Source organism: Myotis brandtii, unplaced genomic scaffold, assembly GCF_000412655.1.
Source record: "Myotis brandtii unplaced genomic scaffold, ASM41265v1 scaffold686, whole genome shotgun sequence".
In the NCBI taxonomy this organism is placed as follows: domain Eukaryota; kingdom Metazoa; phylum Chordata; class Mammalia; order Chiroptera; family Vespertilionidae; genus Myotis; species Myotis brandtii.
The window spans coordinates 5,044,511-5,069,070 of NW_005370683.1; the positions used below are offsets into that span (position 1 = coordinate 5,044,511).

Consider the following 24,560-nt stretch of genomic DNA (forward strand, 5'->3'; position numbering starts at 1 on the left):
GGAATTTGAAAGTTCAAAGCCAAACTAGTTGTGACCTTTTCTCTGAACTTAAACGTGTATTTTTGAAATAATAATGTACTACATATTCTACTTTATTAGTGAGCAATTGGAGAAATCATATACTTAAACTCTATAATTTGTATTCCACTATATTAGTAAACTTTTAAAGGTTACCTTAATTAAACTGCACCCTTTGTTTATATGGACCAATCTGGTCACAATAGCTCATGCTGCATTCAGTTTTATTAAAATACATTAATAAACACATGAGGGGAAAATTCCTGGAAATGTTAAGGATCACAGGATAGAATCCTTTGAGACTCACCTTACTAAACCAATTTAAATTGCTAAGTGTACCAATAAATTTAAATTTTATAGCATTCCACAACCATTGTAACCTTTATAGGCTAGGAAGTATCTTTAATAATGCAGTACACAGTTCTTCAGATTTGACTGGGTTTGCTGGCACTTCAGTGTGGTGCCTTTCTTAAGGAAAAGGCTCTTAAAATTTTCATGATTACATTATTTTAATCCATTTTTAAAGAGTGGGGGCATCCGAGTTTCCTTCGTCTAAAAAAGAGTTGAAAGCCATACCAAGCATGTGCAGTTCTTACAGCCGTCTGTCCAGGATTCGAATTCTCGGTAGGTGGTTCCCTTCATGGTACAAGTCCTTTCACAATAGCACTGATCCAACCTATTCATTCGCTGCTCAGCCCGAGACAACTGTGGCACAAAGGAAGGGGTTTGTATTGTTCACCACTCCAGCAATGAAGAAATGCAAAATAGTCTAGCAGGTATCTGATTTTTTTTTAGTGTACAGCAGTAATGATGGCTATGCCCATCAACTGCCTGTTATAAATATATTTATGCCTTTGATTTAAAGCAAAGGATTTCCCCCTCTTATTTTTGTAAATTTCCTCTTGCCTTTGAAAAAGTAGCATAATTTAACAGATATAAATGAAGGCTAAGTCAAAATAGCATCAGCCACAATACAGAGAAGCACTTTCCACTTTTAAAAACGTTTAATTTCATAAACATGTCAACTCAAGTGAGATCATAAGCTTTAGAACTTATATTGTGTCTGACACAAATCATCCATATACAATATAATTTTCAATCATTAGTAAGTACTATGCAAAATGACAACAGCCTGATGAAATTGTAGGCAAATTTGAGACATGCTTTGAACAGTGAATTATCCTACAGCTGCAGCACAGTGTAGAAAGCATTGGTGGGACCATTTCCTTGACATAACGCCAGTGTCCACATTCTTTGCAATATCCTCCCGTCTCCTTCCTTTGAAAGGAAAACTCAATAAAATGAACACTAAATCCTGTTGTAATAAACAGTGTAAAAATAGGTAATTTGCCTCAATCCTGACTTACTGAATCATTTGTTATACAGATGGCCAGCGCTGAATATTTATAAGCCCTTTCCTTAGACAGGGATTTTGATTTAGATTTAACCCCCAGCAAAGAATATAGCATAAGAAAAATCTCAAAGGTAGACACCTGTGCTTATAAAAAAAAATCCTATAAGGAACCTCAAGGGTTTTTGAGCTCCCCCACACTGAATTTCTAAGTAGTTTTTACCTTGGCTGATGTTTTGGCCAAAATGTCCTGCAGCTCCATGATTTTCTGCACAAGTCCATGAAAGTCATTGCAAGTTGGACAAGCTGAAATTGCAAACACTAAATTGGTCAAGTTGTATTTATAAGGGGTTCAATCTGATTAAGCCTATGCTGACAACTCATATATGGGAACTCCAATTTCACACTGACAAAAGCATAGGCTTAATCAGATATATATGGGAACAACTCATATATGGGAACTCCAATTTCACACTGACAATCTGGACAAAATTAAGCAAGAAGCACACTCTTAATCACACAGTACAAAAACTAATGGACTTACTGCGATTAAGATCTGGGCACTGAACAATGAATCCTTGGGGCATGACAAGTAATTGCACATCTTGCATTATTCCCTGTGTGTGAAAAATTAAAGAAGAAAACATTACTTTCATCTATTCAAATTATGTTCAACAGTCAAGTTCATGAAGGAAAACATCACAGGACAGAATCATCAAAATCCCTGAGTAAAATCTTTTTTAATATATTGTTTTGACTTCAAACCAAAGGGAAAGAAATAAATAAGGAAAAATAGATGATTACCCATGGACTCTCTTATTGATAACATTTTTGAAACCTCTAAGATCAAATGTCAAGATATGATTAAGAGGCAATGTTTTGAGAAGTTATCTGTAGTAAGCCACGGAAGTAAGGCTTGAAAATGACCTTTAAAAATCAACCTAAAACTCACTTCTGGTTTCACCAACAGTGAAACTGATACTAATTTTAAACTGCAATCATCAAAAGAAAAGAATAGAAAAACTAGTTATGAAAGCAATGATCATTTGAGCATTTCTCATTTTTCAGAGCAATCTTTTGAAACTTTTCTCAACTCAAAAAGGACAATAGATAAATTAAACAGCTATGCAAGACTCAGTGACGAGTCCTTCAGAGTACAGAAAGTTTAGCATGAATTTTTTTAAATGCCGGCTGAAAATAACACATTTTACACAGAAGGAAGGCCCTATTGCATGTTTATAGGCAAAATTTACATGCGTCCTTAGTCATTAAGGTATAATTAGCCTCCAACTTTTGAACTCTTAAAGCAAAGGTCAAATGGTAGTTCAGGAATGACCTCACAGACACACTCCAGCTGTCCCTCTCACCCACCACCCTCCTCTCTTCCTGCACAAGTTTTATATATTTTCTCTTATTAATATTTCACCTTATCTCTTTGAAAAATGCAAACAGAATGTCTAATGACAGGAATGATAGTACCAACATATTTTCAAGACAATTTTGAACACAGATTTACCAAATAGCTCCTACATGTTTAATCTGATTAATAGTGTGGTACAAAAAGAATGCCAATGTGAATGATAAATATTTTAGTGTACTGTGGCAATGGCTGGATCTGTTGTCTGTTTGGATTTAGATTAAGGAGGCAATTTATATACAAACTCCTATCACTTGGAGGAGGCAACATAAGAACAAAGTTATTGTGTGCATGCGCACTGCACAATTCTAGTAGGCACCATTCAGAATCTGCAATAAAAAGCAGGATCCCTAGAGTAGTCACATAATCAATGTCTGAGAAGGATTCTGAGGCCACATCTGGGCTCCACGGGAAAGACTGTTATGATTAAATAGAGAAGAGACTTGGCACTAACAGCACACATTTGCAATCCCTTACAGAGGAAAACAGCATTGAATTTTCAGGATTTGCAAAAATGGGACCAATTCCCCATGACTAACTTCGGAGAAGCTATTTAAGCTCTATGAGCAGGCTTATGCATATGTAAAAGAGGACAAAAAGACTATGCATCAAAGCCAGCATGCCTAGGAGAGATGAAATAACATATTCAAAGCACCTGGTTCCCAGGTAACAGACAATGTTTAACTTTTAAAAACACCTCTCTAGGATTATAAACCTTGCTTAAAATACATTTGTAAAGTTATTGGTACCTAGTCTACCTAAAAATTCACAAGTTGGACACACACCCCTGTCATTCTTTTATTTAACAGCCATTTTCCAGGTCACTTCTATATCATAGTCACTGGGGGGAAATGATTATACTTATGGGCTTACAGTCAAGAAATATTCTGGACTTTATTTCTTCATCCTTTAAAGACAGATAACTAAACGGTATGTCTTTTAGATCCTCTACAATGTGAGATTCTACAGAGTGTGTGTCTAAGTAGACACTAAAAAAAAAGATATAAATTATGGTTGCTTTCTACTTTTGGTAGATTTGTGCACTTAAATACATATATTCCTTTCTCACTTTCTGGTGTTTAAGGAGCCCATGAATAATGAATATTAAAAAGCTTTCAATCCTTTATTAATAACATCCCTGTGAAAGTATCATCAAAAGTTATACTTCAGTGGGGGAGAGTTTATTTGTATACTAATATTTTAGGCTTTTATTACTTTGAATGCCTAATTTCAAGAATGGTATGTTAACTGCCCTGATTTCAGCCTTGTGGTCTTCTATATAATGTCTAAAGATAAAACTCATTAGGGAAAAGAGAGAAAGTAGTGTTCATCAGCTAAATATCATGCCAGCTAAAAGAAAAGTAGAAATAAAACATAAATAGAAAAATCTACACAAGTAAAATTATTTTGTTTCTCACCATAAAAAGCAAAATTAATTTTTCTAAACTCATGAGAAAGCATTTGTATTTATACTTTATGATCAGACTTTAGTCACAGGATACCTTAAAATATCCATGTGCATTATTTCTCTGTCCCAGCCAAAACGTTGTGCCTACAGGCAAGTCTGTGGAGGGCTTTTCCACCACTCTTTCATATATTCTGAAAAAAAAAAAGAAACATCAGATAAGTGATGTAAGTTAGCAGTCATTTCTTAGCATCTTCCATTTCCTGCACTGAGAACATTTCACTTACTTATTGCAGTCGATGTGTACAGTCAGATGGGAGGCACTGATGGCTAAGGAAAGCTTGTGCCACTTGTCATCAGCCAAAATGTACGGAAACACTTCCGTGTGCGGGCGGTGACTGCCAGAGCGGTAGTGCAGTCTGACTTCATTCCGATGGCCACTGCTTTCCAGTTCCAGGTACCTGCACAGGGAAGAGCCGTATGGAGCCCATTGAAAGTTAAGTTCAAATGTGACTGACGTGATTCCTGCTTCCAGAAAGATGGAGTAGATATGCTTTCCCTATCCCTCCCACTAAGTACAACCACACATTATATTATAAAACAAACATAAGAAGAGTCTGAAAGATGGAGGAGAGAAAACAGTGAGGGACCTCAGGACCTGAGGAACCAAACAATGGTGAGTTTCCTAGGTTTTCTTTTTGCCTCATATATACAGACTTGGAACTGAAGAAGCCAGCAACCTGAAAATACCAACAGATGCAATAAAAAAAAAAAGGAAAGGAAGAAAATGGAAAAGAAATAAAAGTAAAAGCCTGCTCTCCCTAGCCAAACTACCAGAAAAGATGAAGACTAGCAAGACAGAAGTGTTTAGAGAACAATCACTCCATTCTAGTCAAACACCAAAGAAAAAAAACAGTAGTCATGCCCTCAACCCTGCCAGCAAATGCCAAGTGGGGACATTAGGTTTCCATCCTCTTGAGGCAAAAATGATGTACTCAACATTTCCAGTAGGGTGGTGAGAGAGAACAAGTAGAGAACCAAGACTTTTAACCCAGCTGGCCAGTCATAAAGCTCCCCATGGCATCAGTGGAGACCACATGAGTGGGAGCTTGGTCTCCCATCCTTATCTGGTAGTAACAAAGCACACTGCCCGCTCCCAACTGTGATGGTGTCAGCGGAAGCTTAGTAGAGTCAGGATTTTCAACCACACAGCAGTAATAAGACCCTCTCTACCACAGTGTCAGTAGAGACCATGAGGGGAGTTGGAAATTTTACTCCCACACAGAAATATTAGAAGCTTCTCCCTCAGTTCTCAACAGAAGGCCAAAAGGGGAACTTGAACTTCTACCTCCACATGTAAGTAACAAGAAGGCACTCTCCCATCTTCTGACAGAGCAGTTTCAGCGAAATCTAGCTAACACAGGGAGTTTAAATAATATCCAAGTCTCAGAACATGATGCAAAAATGAGCAGGTTTAAATTGAAAATCATATGCCATACCAAGAACAAAAAGATGTCAAATTAATGACAAAAAGACAATCAATAGATATTAACAGCAAGATGACAGAGATATTAAATTACCTGACAAACATTTTATAGAATCACTGATAAAAAGAAGCATTAACAGCCTGTCAATGTTGCTCAGTTGAACATTGACCCATGCACCAAAGAAGTCCTCGGTTGGATTTCCTGACAGGGCACATACCTGAGTTGTGACCTCGATCCCCATCAGGGGGCATGCAGAAGGCAGCCTATAGATGTTTCTATCTCATCCATGTTTCTATCTTTCTCTCCCTTCTCCCTTTCCTTTACTCTCTCTCTCTCTCAAAATCAATAAAAATATATTTTTAAAAAGCAATAACATCCCTAGCTGATTTGGTTCGGTAGATAGAGTGTCAGCCTATGAAATGGGGGGGCGGGGGGAGGTGCCAGGTTCAATTTGGGTCAGGGGCACATGCCTGGGTTGCAGGATCACCCCAGGAGGGGGTATGTGGGAGGCAGCTGATTCTCATCATTGATGTTTTATGTCTCGCTCCCTCTCCCTTCCTCTCTGAAATCAATAAAAATATTCTTTAAAAAAGCAATAACAAATATATTTGAACACACTTGAAACAAGGAAAAAACAGAAAGCCTCAGCAAAGAAAGAGAAGAACCAAATAAATAATCAAATGAAAGTTTTAAAATTAAAAAAAATATAACAAATAAAAAGCTCAAAGGATAGGCTAACCAGTAGAATGGAGGGCACCAAGAAAAGATCAGTTGACTGAAAGATAAAAATTACTCAATCCGAACAAATAGAAAGAAAATAGACTGGGGGAAAAATGAAGAAAGTGTCAGAGACCTGTGAGACTATAACAAAAGATCTAAGATTTATATAATTAGAGTCCATAAAAGAGGAGAAAGAGGGTGGACTGAAAAAGTACTTGACTAAACAATGACTGAAAAGTTCTCAAATTTGGCAAAGAGACATAAATTCACATATTCAAGAATGTAAGCAAACCCCAAACAAAATCAATTTTTAAAAATACTCTTCATAATTAAAATTCTAAAAACAAATACAAAATGTTAAAAGCAGACAGAAAAAAATCAATACATTGTAAATATGGGGAAAAGAAATTAGAATGGTAGTGGACTTAAGGAAGTGGCACATAGTTTTTATGTGATGAAAGAAAAAGCTGTCAGCTAAGAATCCTATATCCAGCAAAAATGAAGAAGAAATCAATACATCCTGAAATGAAGAAAAAGTAAGATAATTTGAATCAAGTTTTAAACTTAGATATGTTATGTTTAACGAACCTCATGAACACTCAAGAGGACATGTAGAACTATAAGTTTGTGCCTCTTAATCCCCTTCACCTTTTTACCCCCTTCACTGCCCAATCCTCTAGCAACTAAGTTATGTTTCTGAATCTATGAGTCTGTTTTGTTTGTTCATTTTATAGTTTATTTTAGGTTACATATAAAAGTGAAATTATATAATAGTTGTCTTTGTCTGATTTATTTCACTCCCCACAATATCCTCTAAGTTAGAGTTATAACTTAAGTCACAGGTATGTAAAGTACAGCATAGGAAAAATAGTCGATATTGTAATAACTTTGTACAATGACAGATGGTTACTAGACTTCTTGTAGTGGTCACTTTGTAAGGTATACAAATGTCAAATCACTATGTTTTACACCTGAAACCAATATAATATATGTCAACTATACTTTAATTAAAAAGAGCTTTATATTCCAGAATGAAGAAAAAAAGAGGACATGTCTGAGGTGGAAAAAGGTCCATAATGGAGATAAAAATGTGGGGAGTTATAGGCATGCAGATTGTATTGAAAGCCATCAAGGCACAGGGAATACCTTGGAAATTATTATAAATGAAAGGACACTTTAACATTTTGAGGAGAAACCAGCAAAAAAACAGTAAGTGTAGCTAGTGAGAGTAGGGGAGGAAAAGTGACAGTGGTGTCCCAAAGGCCTGGTGATGAAGGAGATGCCTCAAGGAAGAGGGAATAATAAACTGTTTCAAATGCTGCTAATAGGTCAAATAAGATAAAGGCAGAACCACTGGATTTAACAAAACAGGTTTCTGGTGACCCTAAAGCTATTTCAGAAAATTCTATGGAAAATAAAGCTTTCTTAAAGTAGGCTCCAGAGAGAACGGGCAGAGAGAAATAAGAGATAACAAGTATGGACACCTCGGGAGGGTAGCTATTGAAAGACACTGTCAAGGTAAGAAATTTCAGTTGGTAAGAACTACTAATACACATTTTTGTATTCTGCTGGGAATAATCTGTAGATGGTAGAAATTAGCCATAATTGAAAGAGGTAAGAAATTAGAATAAAACAGAAACCATAAATTAAAACATCGATTAATTACATGTCAACTACATAACATTCAAAAAATTCTCAACAGAAAGAATAAAATTACACAACAAATGACATTCTATGAGATAAGGTTAAATACATGATAAATCAGAGGTTAATGAAAAGTACCTGCAAATCAATAAGAAAAAGCAACTTAATGGATTTACCAATCAGATAAGCAATAATAATAAAAGTAATAATATCTAGTGTCAATAAAAATGTAGAAAAATAAACACTCTGGTACACTATTTGTGGCAAAATAAATTTACAGGGACTTCTTGAAAGCAGTTTGGTAAAACTATCAATATATTAAATGTGCATACACTTTAAATCATAATTTCAAATCTAAAAATCTATGCAAAATAACAGCACAAATTAGCAATGATGCATGCAGAAGGTTCTGCCTAAAGATTTATTTAAAACAATAAAAATCTGATAAAATGCCAACTATTCACTCAGAGTAATTATGATAAATTCATATTCTAAAACACTGTGCCACTCTATAAAAGAATGATGTTCAGAAATGAAACAATGCCATAGTTTACTATTAAGTAAACAACAAAAAAATTCTATAGTATCCCATTTTGTTTGCAAAAACTATGTGTGTGTTTACAGAAGAAAAAATCAAGAAGAACCTATCAAATGTTAAGAATAGTTACCTCAGCCCTAACCGGTTTGGCTCAGTGGATAGAGCATTGGCCTGTGGACTCAAGGGTCCCGGGTTCAATTCCGGTCAAGGGCATGTACCTTGGTTGCAGGCACATCCCCAGTGGGGAGTGTGCAGGAGGCAGCTGATCAATGTTTCTCTCTTATCGGTGTTTCTAACTCTCTATCCCTCTCCCTTCCTCTCTGTAAAAAATCAATAAAATATATTTTTTTAAAAATTAATATGTAATTAAGAAAATTCAAGGATTTAAAAATATGTGAAAGGTCCTTCATAGTCTTTCCCCTTAGTCGTATCCCCCACTGAGGTAAGTATTCTTTTTAAAAAAATATATATTTTATTGATTTTTTACAGAGAGGAAGGGAGAGGGATAGAGAGTTAGAAACATCGATGAGAGAGAAACATCGATCAGCTGCTTCCTGCAAACCCCCTACTGGGGATGTGCCTGCAACCAAGGTAAATGCCCTTGACTGGAATCAAACCTGGGACCTTTCAGTCCACAGGCCGACGCTCTATCCATTGAGCCAAACCGATTAGGGTTACATATTAATTTTTAATGTAATATATATATAGTACAATTCTACTTTAAGAATCAAAATAAACCAAGTAGTCAAGAACAGAATCCTTTCTATATTATTATTTGATAACAAGTATTCATTATTTAATTAATTCAACTAGTAAATTCTATAATGTGAAAGAGGTGTTTGCATTTTTTTTTAAAATAACATCAGCAAACACAGCGGCCTATTGCTATATACTTGTCAGTTCTTAACCCACTGAGGCGTAAATCCTATTATTGCTGTTCTCCTCTAGCTATTATTAGAAATGGTACCTATATTGAATTCCTGAACTTGAGGCACTAAACTAACCATTCATAGCAATAAGGCAGACACTATGCCCCTATAAACAAGAACAACCTTTCAAAAGTTAAATATTTGACCAACTGTCATTAGCATCATTCATTCAGCTTTTTTTAGAAATGAAATAGATATACAGGGTGTCCAAAAAATGCATAATATACAAAAACATTTAATAAAGACAAACATAAACAATAATGTAAAACACTTAAAAGTGTGTCTAGCACATGGTTAGTATTCAACTAAAGTTAGCCCTCATTAAAATAAGAAAAACAGATTGAAAAGAAGTTGATCCATATCTTCAAAACCAGTCACTAGAAGATGAATAAACTTGTATGAAGACATTAAAACACAGGAAAATATGACTATTGCATAATTACTAGTATAAGTTAAAAGTATCTGCAATGAACACTGGGCCTATTTTAATGAATCATTGTTCTAGTAACAACCATATTCTTTTCTGGAACTCCACTGTCCCCCACTGGTGCCATCTCAGTGGGAGGCAGGCCTGCTTCCCCTCCCCCTACTGCCCACAGGCCCAGCAGAATAGAGTGGTTACACACCCAGGCCCTAAAGCCTGAGGGTTCACATCCCTGCACCCCCCCATAGCAGTGGCAAGCCACTTCTCCTCTCTCTACCTCATTTGGTTACTCAGCTGTAATATGACGATGTGAATGGTACTTGCCTCAAAGGATTTCTGTGAGGATCTGAAAGAGTTCATTTAAGAAAGCACTTGGAACATTACTGTGCACAAACAAAACACTCGATCAAGACAGCACATGAGCTATCTTTCTCATTTCAAAAAGCAGAGAGGTCAAATCCTCCCTCTTCCCAGGGCACAGCCAGGGGCAGGCCCATGACACACCCCAGCAATCAGACACTTTCTCAAGACTCAGAAGCATAATGGAGCGCAGCCAGGAAGAGAGGGAAAGAACCTGCATTGTGCAGGGGCGGCAGCATCCAGTCAGCTCCTTTAAGGTCACTGTGCATCCTGCTTCCTGCTTGCTGGCCCACCAGGGAGCCTCTAGTTATTGCTTGTCCCCAATTCTGGTGCCTCAGGCTCCCATCAGCTCTGTCCGCTGCCCTCCCATCCACCGCCTCCAAAGTCACTTTACAACTGAGAACCCCAACTGATCTATTACCCTTTGATCATGGGAAAAATATGCGATGTGAATAAAATGTATCAACATTTTAAAAAGTGATTGTATGAGTGATGGAAGTATGAGTGATTATTTTTAACCTTCTTTGTATTGTCCTTTATTTTCCCTTTAATCTTTAATGAGCATGTACTCCCTTAAAAGTCACATTGTAAATCCCAAGAATATAATTTGTCACACTTGAACATATCGTGTCTCCCTGATTTGTTATTCATAATTTTTGGGGGGCAACTAAAATCAGAAATAAAGTTCCCCCTTTATAATAAGTTATGGCCTTGTTACTCACTCATCTTTTGCATGGACAGAAATACACACTAATTTAAGATTAGACTTCAGAGAAGTAGGCAGCAGTGGCAGGGCGTCATTCATTTCAACAATCTCCTTTGTAACTCAAGATCAAAGGATAAAAATAAGGTCACCTCTCATCTGACAAAAAGGTTGCTCACAACATGAGATGAGAATTTTTCTGCTGCCTTAACTGAAACCTAAATAGAAAAAAAGATCAGATCATCTCAGTGCATTAAACTATAAGTCAGTTGTAAATTAGTCACCTGAAAAAAAGCCACATGCACTTCTAGTGTCAAATACAGCTTTAGGGTAGTTTGTGGATGGCACAATTGCAAAGGAGTTATATGCACAGGCTTTGGAACTAAAAACCCAGATCAGCCTCTCACTACCTATGACCTGATCTCTCACTGTCTCATTTTCCTCATCTGTCAAATGAGAACTCATTGTGATAATCCATAAAAAGCAGGGTGTCTGGAACATGGTAAGAACTCAATAAACAGTAACTATTCTTAGTATTTTTCAATAATCCCAATTAGGCATCATTTATAAAGTCCAGCCTCTGATAGCCAATTCTGTGAATAACAAGCATTTTGAATACCCTTTTAAGTGAGACAATTAGTATTATGGGGGTCCTAGCATAACCAATGAAATGGGAAAAGTGTAGTCCAGTGGTAGAGCCAAAATTATTGTCAGTGGATTTGTTCATTTGTCATAGAAAATGGACCGTTTACCTTGCTACTTCCAAGGATTCCCTCAGATGTTGGGGGAAATGGGAGAGTTGGGAGAAAAAGGTGTTTTTTGGCATCCCTCATTAGAACCACATTGATTCTGTTTCTGTTAAATAGTTTTGTTTATTTTTAATGTATTTGGTCATTAGCAAGGCACTATAATGCAGCAATTTAAAAGACCTCAGAATCTTAATCCTCTCTCCACAGTAATAACCTGGAAAGTTAAAAATCTCCCCCAAGCCTCAGTTTCCTCCCCTATCAAATAGGAATAAGAGTTGTACCCTTATATAATCACTAGAGGCCTGTTGCACGAAGAGATTCGTGCAATAGGCCTTCCTTTCCCCTGGCGGCTGGCACCGGTTTTCCTCTGGCACCCAGCACCCAGGCCTTTGCTCTGGCCAGGCTCCAGCCAGAGCTGGCCCCGGAACCGTGAGGCTTTCGCTGCTCCACTGGCCTGGGCCTTCAGGCTTCGCTCCACCACTTGGAGACTACGTATGCAAATTAACCGCCATCTTTGTTAGGTTAATTTGCATACTCTCCTGATTGGCTGTTAGCATAGTGAAGGTACAGTCAATTTACATGTTTGTCTATTATTAGGTGAGATTGTAAGAATTCAATGAAACAAGTGATGTAGATGATTACTTTGCACAGCTCCAGAGAAGAGTAAGCACTCCATACAGGTCATGATCATGATTTAGACTTCCTATGACATATCTATTCATGCTATGTAAACATCAGCAAATTTTCAAGGTGGATTTTAACTGAAACAAACCTGAATTTCAAACATAAATATCAATGCTTGAATCTCGTCCATGATATTCCCATCAAATGGCCATCCAGTTTATTTGAATACATCCAGTGACTAACAACTCATGACTTCCTGAGGCCATTTCATTTTCATAAAACAAAAAAATTCCTTATACTAGAGCATAAAGAGAGGAGGGTTTTTTAAATTTATGATTTATTAGTTCATTTATTCCAGCAAATACTTACTAAGAGCACTGAGACTATAACAACGAAGAAGGCCAAATAACACTGAAGCTTAGCGATGTCCAGTAATAAACACATTATTGTGAAAATTAATTGAACTATTTCAAAACTAATTATAATGCTATTATAAAAGTCATACTGCAAGAAGAGGAATGTAGCTAGATCAATGAGGATAACAAAGCTTCTCCATAAATAATATAGCTAGGAGCCAAAATTATATCACCATAGGGAAAGTTCTGTAGCAAATGGAATTAATTCATGATTGAAGCCCTGGCATCCAACATGATGATATTACCTCTTCATTTTATTGCCCTACATAGTTTACAATAAAATAAAAGAAAAAATGACTACTCATGAAATGGAGATCATTTATTACTATCAGTGATGAGGCCAATAAGATACAAATTCTAAGAAAAATACTTTGGGCTATGATCCAAGGGGGGAGGAATTTAATGGCATTGTGCATATTTTAGAAACAACAACTTGAGAAAGGTCTTATACAAGTATTGAGAAAGAACAGATATTATAATGCACTAGTAATAAATGGATATTCCTCAGCCAAGAGTACCCATGAGAGTTAAGGAGTTAAAATAAGTCCCTGGATAAAGGTTAGCACCTACTTAATACTAGATCTTCTCATAACATCAACCCACTTAGCTTTTACTGAGACGAAGCAGATGGAAACTAGGGAAACACTGGAGAAAAAGACGGTAAAAGAAGTGGCACACTCAAAGAAGTTGAGCCTTCTCCATGTTATCAAGGAGGGAAAAAAAGGAGACAAATGTACTACTCTTTGTAATACTTTAAGCAATAAAACAAAATTTTAAAAAAAGAATGAAAAAGAGCACACTCGTGTAGGTTGAGGAAGACCTACTGACATATGTGGACTACTTTAATGATTTGAAAATGCACACATAAAAGTGTGTAGGAAATGTGGCTTACAAATTTTACAACAGGTTCACAGACTCCATGAAGTCCATTGATGGACTCTAAGCTAAGTATTCCTACCTTATGGCAAAAATAAGCAGACAGAGTGAAGGCTTATGGGTACTTGTGAAAAATTTGACAACTTGTTTTTTATATATATATATAATTTTCTGATATAAATAGGTTATTTAGAAAAATAGGAAATACATAAAAGCACAAGGAAATTAAAATCACTAATGATCCTGCTGTCAAGAAATGATCAATATTGACATTTTGCAAGCTTTGTAACTTAACCATACACTGCAAATGTCTTTCCGTGTCAATAAAAGTAAAGCCACATCCCTTTAATGGATGCATGGTATTCTACAGTATACCTATACCACAATGTATTTAATGTCCAACTTCCTATTACTATTTCCAGTTTTGCATTATTAATAAAAATGTTTCTACACAGCCCTAACCAGTTTGGCTCAATGGATAGAGTGTCGGCCTGCAGACTGAAGGGTCCCAGGTTCAATTCCAGTCAAGGGCATGTACCTTAGTTGCGGGCACATCCCCAGTAGTGGGTGTGCAGGAGGCAGCTGATCGATGTTTCTCTCTCATGGATGTTTCTAACTCTCTATCCCTCTCCCTTCCTCTCTGTAAAAAATCAATAAAATATATTTTAAAAATGCTTCAACACATGTTTCTTTGTGTGCCTGAGCAGTTATCTTCTTGGAATAAATTATTAGAAATGAAATTACTGGTTCAAATGGCATACACATTTCAAAGGGACTTGTTATAGTCATTCATTCACTTGCTCATTTACTCATTCAACAGGTTTTGGTTTTTGTTTTTGTTTTTTGAATGCCTACTTCTTTCTAGATTTTGTTCCAGGTGCTGGGAATGGAAAAGTAAACCAAAGATATAAAATACCAGCCCTCATTGAATTTATATTAAAATAAAAGTTAATGGAGTAAAATTTATAAAACTAATAGGTTACATGGTGATAAAATCTATGAAGAAAATTAAAGTAAGGAGGATAAGGAATATGGAAGGTGATATTTTAAAAAGGATTCAGGGAAAGTCTCATTGAAAAAGTGACATCTAGTGACACCCTGCAGGAGAGCAATGACTCTGAGGCAGGGGCCTGCTGGCAAGTTCAAGGACTATCACTGAAGCCTGTGTAGCTAGAGAATGAATAGTAGGCAATTGGGTCAAACATATACCAGAAAAAATCCAAGAAGGCAGATCATTAACAGGATGACTTCGGCTACTGTAGGTAGAAAGCCATGCGGGGGTTTTGAATTGAGTTCCAATATGACCAACTTGACTGTAGTGTCAGAAATAGACTTTATGGAGCTTGGGAGGTTGCAAGGGCTAAAGCAAGGAGATGATTTTGAAGGTTATTGCTAGGGATGGCTTAGCCAAGGGAAGATGATGAAAAGGGTCTGACTCTGAAGATGTTCTCAAGGGAGCAATAAAAACTTTCTTAGGATTAAATGTGCAGTGTGGGGGAAACAGAATCAAGAAATACTTCAAGGTTTTTAGCCTAAGCGAACTAGAAGAAAGAAGTTGCCATTTACTGAGCTGGTGAAGAATAAGTTTGAGAAAGAGGATGATGACTTGGTTTCTGACATGTACCATTTGACATTCCAATTAAACACCCCAGTGAAGATTCAGATGTGTTGCTGGATATACAAGTCTGGAGTCCAAGGACTAAGATCAAGATAAGGGAAACAATTAGGAAGTCATTTCATAGAGATGGTATTTAAAGCCTTTAGACAGAATGAGATCGCCTACAAAGAGTGGATATAAGGAAGAAATCTAAGCATCAAGCCCTGAAACAGTCCTTCATGCAGATGCTAGAGGTGTGAGGAGGAGGAGGGAGCCAGGAGACCGAGGAGCAAAACCAGAAGAGTACGAGCCATGAAAGCCAAGCAAAGCACCTGTTTTGAAGAAGGGGATAATCAAAGCCCAACAGCATGAGGACTCAGAATTGAAGGATGGATTTAGCAACATGGACATCAGTGGAGACCTTGACAAGTGCATATTTGTGAAGCAGAGAAAGCCAAAGCCTCATTGGAGTGGGTTCAATACAGTGAGAGGGGAACTGAAGACAGTGCGAGACAGAGGAGCAGTCGCTGAACAGGAAAGTTAGGTCAATGGAGGATTTTAGGATTTGGTTTTCAGTTTTGTTTTTGAGACTCTAAATATTATAGCATATTTACATGATGAAGGAAATATCCAACAGAGAGGAAGCAACATAATAATGCAAGAGGAGTAGATTCCTGGAGCAATGTCCTTGAGAGGAGATGCAATTTAATATGCAGCTGGAGTGGCCTGTGTTTGCTAGGTCATGGATGCTAAACCCAACTAAAAGGAGAGATTGAAGAGAAAATATGTCAGCAAAGATGCAGGTGGGTTTATATGAGTGGTGGGAATAGCTTGTGGAAGCTCTCTTCCAATTGCTTTTAGGAAACAAAGTTATATGCTAAGCAAGGATGAGGGAGGAGGTGTTCCACATGTAAGGAAAGAGGAGAGATATGAAAGAGTCATCTAGCAGAATGAGAGCATGAATGGACTAGGAAAATAGGGCAGCATTAAGGGCACATTTAAGATGAGTGATCATGCATGTAGAGTAAGATCAGTCAGCATAGTTCTGTGTTCTATAGCCAAGTTCAGCTGCAAGAGTGTAACTGAGGTTGAGAGATGGAGTCAACAGGGTTTTGGTTTTTCAATGCAAGTACTAAAATAAAATAGGACAGAGGAGATGACCATCTCTACATTAGAGATATTCTAAAGATGAACTGCAATTTAAACTGAAAAAGACCACAGTGAGTACATGTAGGTGAGTGAGGGAAAGTTGAAAAGGTGGTAGAATCACCAGGTTGTGGGTTATATGGAAATGTTGGAAATTATATAGCTACATTGATCACTGCAATCATTATATGGCAACAGATAACAGATGACTCATTTAGCAACACATTTCATCAATAATGGGTATCACTGCTCTTTCATAAAATATATGCATAAGCAGACACGTGCTCGCGCGCGCGTGCACACACACACGTTTCTATACCCACCCATCTCAGTGAAGCCTCATATTAATTATAATATAGATTTTCAGTTATTTTTGCAAGCTTACTATTAGATAATTTTAACAACTGCAAATATTTGGTTTAGAACATTTATATTCATGTAATTCATATAAAAGGCCTCAGTTGGGCCTGGTATTTTATTTTTAATATATTTCTGGAGTTCATTTGCTACTATTTTAATAATGTGAGCATCTCTATTTATATATGAGATTGTATTATAGTGTGTGTGTGTGTGTGTGTGTGTGTGTGTGTGTGTGTGTGTGTGTATGTGTTCCATCCTCAAATTTTGGAGTCAGGATTAAGATCACCTGAATTGAAAAGCTTCCCTTCTCTTTTCTATGCTCTGGAACAAATTACATAGCCAAAGTATCATCTGTTCCCTGGATGTCTGAAAACATTACATTAATAAAATAATAAAGTCAGAGTCTGGTGACCTCAGGGTGAAAGGATGAAAGAATCTAATTCTTTGACAAATTTTTCTAATCCCTCTATTATTACCAGTAATTAGATTTTCTTTAGCATTCTTGAGCAGGTGTTCTAATTTGTGTTTTCATGGAAAATCATTCATTACATCCAAATTTATGAATTATTAGCATGAAGTTGTGTATAAGTATTATTTAATACATTTAATTTCTATATTTCTATTATAGGTATTTAATCATATTGATCATTTTATCCTTTTCTTATAATTATATATTTTTGTCTATTAGATCAGTCAGATTCTAATGCAGTTTTACTAATCTCCCACTATAATTCCAGTTTACTATTATTTATCTTTATATCTTAATCCTTTTTTATTTATATTTTGGTTTCATATTGCTTTTCATAAGTATTAAAATTGTTGTCAATATAAAATAACCCTAGTTGCCACTTAATATATTTTATCTTGAATCAGTTGTCTGATAATAACATTACTATCCCAACTTTCTTTTAATTTTAACTTGCTTCACTTATTTGCTCTTGTTCCTTTATTTAAATTCTATTTTTTTGAGTGTGACCCTGTAAGTAATTAAAACTTGGATCATATCTTTACAATCCAATGTAAGAGTATTTGTCTTTTCACAGGAAAACCAAACCTTCTGAAAGGATCATTGATATATTTGCCATATTCTTACTGTGATAGCTTATGTCTCCTCATTTTAATTTTTTTATTTCTTTCCTTTCTTTTATTTTGCAGTATTAGTCAAGTTTATTTCTTCCTACAGCTTCAAGAATATAAGCAAATCCATAAACATCTACAAAGCAATGCTAGAAATGTATGGCACGCTTATATTTCTCCATTGTCCCATGGCTCCATTGTTCAAATAAACCTGAATATTATACTTGTACAATACATGTGTTCTATTTCTGAAATTATTTCTTTAACTTCTCCCAATAGAAAAGGTAGTCTGATGTCCACTACATTGTCATACCTAGGAGCAGAATTAAGTTAGAAATCAGTAATAAAAAGATGAGAGAATCCTGAGATGTTTTAAAATTAAGCAATAAACTTTTAAATAATCCATGGGTCAAGAAATAAAAATAAAATTAGAAAATATTTCAAGCTGAATTATAAGTTAAAAGAATAAAGCATAAAAATGTGATTAATATAATGCTGTGGTGAGGGAAATGGATAGCCATGAAAGTATAATTATTTTTATAAAGGAATAAACATCAATGATTTAAGCATTCATCTCAGGAATGTGGAGAAAGGAACACAAGTAAACCTAAAAAGAAGTACAAGGAGGGAAAAATAAATATACAGGATTAAAGCAATGACAAAGCAATCAGTATTTTTTAAAATGTGGCTTAAAAGTGCTCTTTCAAATGACTAATAAAATTGACAAGATCCTAGTAGGACTAATCAGGAAAAATGGATGCAGAAAAGACCAATATCAAGAATAAAAAAAGGGGGCATATCAATACAGATTCCATAAATACTGAAAATAATTGGAGGATATTATGAAAAACTTTTGAATAAATTGAGGAGTGTGTGTGTGTGTGTTCCCAAGAGAATGTACCAATGCTCTCTTCAAATTCCAGATACTCAGGTGGTTTCTCACATGTATTAAAGTGTGCATGCAATTGCACTATTTCAAAGAACAAACAATATTTTGGGAAGAAAATGATATTCTCAAGATGGTAACTTTTCATCTTCACCTTCATCTAAAAATGGTTCAAGATACTTTTAAAGATACATCCATCTGGAGTGACTAACTCCAGAGACCCAGGATGTCCCATTATTCCATGCAGCATTTTATCTGGTTTTCAATATCCCTCTTGAGCTAACAATTTGCTATATCCTAAGGTCCTCAAAATCAATAGGAATTCTTTAGGCTGATAAAAGGGGCCTGTGAAGGAAGTTGCAGCAGCTTTCTGTGTAACACATTCTGAAACTATGGGGAGACAATAAAGGGAATGCACCGATGCATGTACGACAGCTAGGAGTTCCAGGCAGGTTGTACTTGAAAGAAAGGAATTAGTCACAGGGGAGAGGAAGCTGTCAGTGCTGCAGCAGCTGTTCTCTGATATGCTTCAGGGGTCACCATGTCTTCTCTATTGTTCAGAATAAATAAGAGCCTAAGAAGAAGGCAATAGGATCCATGGGTCACCCACTGAGGCAACATTTTGCTTTTAGTGAACCTATTACTTTGAGTTCACAATTGAAAAGGGTACCAGACACCCCCAACTAGAGGAAATGAAAAAGACCCTGATCCTGAATTTGAGCTATTATTAAATAGTAGCATAAATGATTTAGAAAGAGGCAATTAGAAAAATAAAAAGACAAAATATTTTCCCAATCATGCAGACCATACTGACTTTATTTATACTGCTATCAACTTTTTGATATGTTATGGGGATGTTATTGAAATAAAGTAAATTGTAAGAAAGAAAACTTCTGAATAAAGACTTTTATATAACAAAAAAGCCCAATAGGAAAATATATATACATATGATTGTTGTCTTCAAAAGCATTAGGAAACACTTGTGCTAACTCTGTCAATAAAGTTCTTGGATTTTGGAAGAAGTAGGAAGGCCATGGTGCTGTTCTAAAACAAGCAGATAGCACACTACTGGTGGGAATGTAAACTGTGCAGCCACTATGGAATACAGTATGGTGGTTCCCCCAGAAATTAAAAATAAAATCACCATATGATCCAACAATTGCAATTCTAGGTATTGATTTTGTTATATGCACATTTCAGCTACTGGCTAATGAAATACAGTTTTTTGAAGAAAACAAAAGTACTATTCAAAAAGACATGAACTATCAGCTTTTTGAAGAAAACAAAAGTACTATTCAAAAAGACATGTGATCCCCATTTACAATAGCCAAGATATGGAAACAACTTAAGTGTCCATTGATGAATAAATAAATAATAAAGAGTATTCCATATATATATGGAATACTCTTCAGCCATAAAAAAAGAATAAAATATTGCCATGGAAGGAATAAGTCAGACAAAGAAAGATGAATACAATATGATCTAACTTATATGTGGAATCTAAAAAACAAAACAACAACAAAAACACAAAAAAACCACCAACCTCAAAAAGAGAGAGAGAGGCCTGATAAAGAGTATTCCGTATGGAATACTCTTCAGCCATAAAAAAGAATAAAATATTGCCATGGAAGGAATAAGTCAGACAAAGAAAGATGAATACAATATGATCTAACTTATATGTGGAATCTAAAAAACAAAACAACAACAACAACAAAAAAAAAAAACACAAAAAACCCACCAACCTCAAAAAGAGAGAGAGAGAAAAGATTGGTGGTTGCTGAGGGAGTTGTTTAGGGAAAGGTAAAATGAGTGACGGGGGGTCAAAGGTAAAAATATACAGCTATAAAATAAATGTCATGAGGCTATAAAGTATAATCCTGCATAGTGACTATAGTTAATAATACTGTATTGCAAATTTGAAAGTTTCCAGGGGGGTAGATCTTAAAAGTCATCATCACAAGGAAAAAAGGAGAAATTATTTTTGGAACCATGTATAGTGACTAATAATAACTAGACTTATTGTGATCATATTGCAATGTCTATCAATATCAAATCATTATATTGTACACCTGAAACTAATACAATGTTATAGGCCGTAGTTTGAGGACGCCTGATAAAGAGTATTCCGTATGGAATACTCTTCAGCCATAAAAAAGAATAAAATATTGCCATGGAAGGAATAAGTCAGACAAAGAAAGATGAATACAATATGATCTAACTTATATGTGGAATCTAAAAAACAAAACAACAACAAAAACACAAAAAAACCACCAACCTCAAAAAGAGAGAGAGAGAGCAGATTGGTGGTTGCTGGGGGAGTTGTTTAAGGAAAGGTAAAATAAGTGAAGGGGGGTCAAAGGTAAAAATATACAGCTATAAAATAAATGTCATGAGGCTATAAAGTATAATCCTGCATAGTAATTATAGTTAATAATACTGTATTGCAAATTTGAAAGTTTCCAGGGGGGGGGGTAGATCTTAAAAGTCATCATCACAAGGAAAAAAGGAGAAATTATTTTTGGAACCATGTATAGTGACTAATAATAACTAGACTTATTGTGATCATATTGCAATGTCTATCAATATCAAATCATTATATTGTACACCTGAAACTAATACAATGTTATATGACAACTATATGTACATAAAGACATAAAATAAAACAAGCAAAGAGAAAAGTTGTCAAGGTAGTGGTTAGGAGAATGGGCTCTGGTGCCATACAGCCTGGTTCAAATGTGGATTCTGTCACGTGTTGTAACCTTGGACATGAGACTTAACCTCTCAGGGCCCCCTTTCCTTATCTGTAAACTAGGGATAATAATGATACCTGCCTCCAGATTGTGATGAGCACTTACTGAGATTAATCCATGGTTAGGTGTTCAGAGGACTGCCTGACAGAGGGTAGGGACCTAATAGAGTGTGCTCATGCTTATAATGCAAAGAAACATTTCAGTGCACCTAAGAAATCATCCAGCTACCACGAAACCTGATATCAGCAGATGCTCTGCACTTCTTATTCAGTCATTCAGCAATACCTATTGGCCATGTATAAGGCAAGGACTGTACTAGAAACAGAGGACACTAGAAAAAGAGGCAAAGTCCAGACACTCAGAGAGCTTCCTATTTCCTCGTTTTTACTATTTTACTGAATAATCCTCCTCAGGATAATAATCTGCCAAATCTTCATTTTACATCACCAGACATATTCATGCGGGTTTTTATATTTAATAGTTCATATCACTCTACATTATGGAAGCTACTTAGAAATGGAAAGCTAAATAAGCACTATTTTTCTTAAGGTGATTGAACAAAATTCTTGCAATAGGTCTTGAATTCTGACAAGTTGGAGACTGGAATGACTTTGTTACATACATATTTCAGTTACTGGCTGATGGAAAACAATCAGTTTTTTTAAGTGAAGAAAACATGCATTGTTAACCTGTTAGAAATGTAAAAAATGAAAATCCAATAGCTAGCTAAAATGAAAATTTTGAAAAACCATAAATAGGACAGTCATGCAGGCTTAATGTAAAACCCCTTCAGTAATAATGCCTTGAATATAATCTTATATACAATCTAATTTTATTTTCATAAAGGTATTTTAGTTCAATGAATGCAATGTTGTATATAAAGCTATTAAGAGAAAAGTGGAAAAGCTAGGCAAATCACATTTATAGAAATAAGATGTTTTCTTTGACTTCCATTCAGTCTAATAATTTTCATTAAAGAAAAATATAATGGTCAACATACTAAATGCTGACATGCACTTTTAAAAGTTTGTATTACTGTTTTTAAGAATATTTGTACATGACATATAATATCAGTTTTTATAATACTAGAAAGTAAATGTAAGAGTGAAAATGAGTATCAATGTCTAAATTTATCATTTTATTTATGTCCCCCAAAAAACAATGGGATCTGATACAGGTGGGCACAGTAAAAAAATATTAAGGAAAATGGGTGATAGTCTAATGAGGAACAGAACATGGGAATATTTCCCTAAAAATACTAATCCAAATTAAAGAATTCTATTCAAGTGGAGAACCTAGAAGGTCATCAACTTGACCAGGTGATCAAGGTTAACACCACCAGCAGTAAAACAGATTGACATAGTGTGCCTACAGATGTGATACTGAGAAGAATCATCATTTCCGTGGTATTCCTAACAAGAAGGCATGGCCTGAGTGATGAGAAAACATCATATGGACCCAGTTCAAGGGTGATCCTACAGAATAAAATGCCTGACTTCTAAGACCACAAGGGATACCAAAAACAAGGAAAGGCTGGAACTGCTCCAGATTAAAGGAGATTATGAGATATGACCATCAAATGGAATGTGTTCATAGATAGGATAGAATCCTGGACCAAGAAGGAAAAAAAGAGACATTATTTATTTAGATAGTAGGTGCAATTTAATGGTGTCTGAAGATTGGGTCATATTGTGATGTCAATTTTGATTTATTGATTGGAAGGTTGTATGTTGGCTATATAAAGAGTATCTTTGTTTTGCATATTTAAAGGTGATGGAGGAAATATTATCAGTAAAAGGCATATCAGAATAAGAGAGAGCAAATGAGCTAAAAATATTACCAATTAGAAATCTGGTAAGAGGAGATGTAGGAGGTCTTTGTACTGTTATTATAATATAGGTTAAAAGTATTTCAAAAAATTAAATTTAAAAACAAACATTAACCCAGTAAATCTCCTACTTATATGACTGACAGTGAGTTGACATTCTTTTTTAAAATTGTTTTCAATTGCAGATGACATACAATATTATAATAATTTAATGTATACAACTCAGTGACTAGACATTATATAACTTACTAAGTGATCACCCCAATAAATCTAGTACCCATCTAACACCAACTATATATATATAAAGAGGTAATATGCAAATTGTCCAGGACACCGTAACATCACGACTGCTCAGGAGGAGGCTGCACATGCAGGTGGGCGGAGGGGACTGCGTGTGTTGTGAGGCAAGCCACGGATGGCGCAGGCCCACAGAGAACAGGGCCTGCCAGCCACAGCACGCCAGCAGTCCCGTCTCTGCACATGAGCTGCAGAGGAAACACCTTTTCTGGCCACTCATTGGCTAAGTTCCCCGTATGCCACTCGCAGTGTTCTTGGTAATTTGGGTAATAAAAATCCAGGAAGGTGATCTAGGGTTTTTCCACCTCATTCCTGGAGGAAAAAATGAAGGTCTGCTGCTGGAGGGGCTAAGAAATGTCATATCCTGCCCTAGCCATTTTGCTTCAGTGGATAGAGCCTTGGCTTGCCGACCGCAGGGTCTGGGTTCGTTTCTGGTCAAGGTCATGTACCTAGGTTGCAGGCTCCTCCCTTGCCGGGGCCCAGGTCAAGGCTCATGCAGGAGGCAGCCAATTGAAGTATCCCTCTCATATTGATGTTTCTCTCTGTCTTTCCCTCTCTCTTCCACCTCTCTAAAAATCAATGGAAACATATCCTCAGGTGAGGATAAAAAAAAAAAGAAAGAAATGTCATATCCTATGGAAAAGACATCTTAAAAATGCCTAAAGAAAGTTGTCATTTTTTTGTTGAAGGAATTGGAGTCCATGTTGATGAAAACACCTTGGCAGTAGTGGTGGCTGGCAGTGGCATCAGTAGCGGGGTGATGGGGGCGGCGCCTTCCCTTGATCAGCCCGGTCGCCTCCTGCAGAGGGCCTAAGCCATCAGTAGGACATCCCCTGAGGGCTCCCAGATTGGAGAGGGTGCAGGTCGGGCTGAGGGACTCCCCCTCCCCATGCACAAATGTCATGCACCAGGCCTCTAGTATATTATATCCACTATGCGGTACTTTATGTCCCTGTGA

At 36.2% G+C, this 24,560-nt stretch overlaps 1 protein-coding gene across 4 annotated transcripts in view; it reads right to left on the reverse strand.

The window, feature by feature from the left end:
- NELL2 (neural EGFL like 2) overlaps positions 1 to 24,560 on the reverse strand; it is a 369,972-nt gene that overhangs the window by 246,825 nt on the left and 98,587 nt on the right. For all 4 annotated transcript variants that reach the window (XM_005881704.2, XM_005881706.2, XM_014529575.1 and 1 more), the window contains exons 5-9: positions 4,479 to 4,652; positions 4,289 to 4,385; positions 1,914 to 1,986; positions 1,593 to 1,675; positions 595 to 723 (exon numbers count right to left, since the gene is read on the reverse strand). In XM_005881704.2, the coding sequence (XP_005881766.1) occupies positions 595 to 723; positions 1,593 to 1,675; positions 1,914 to 1,986; positions 4,289 to 4,385; positions 4,479 to 4,652 (556 nt within the window). The remainder of the gene's footprint in view (positions 1 to 594; positions 724 to 1,592; positions 1,676 to 1,913; positions 1,987 to 4,288; positions 4,386 to 4,478; positions 4,653 to 24,560) is intronic.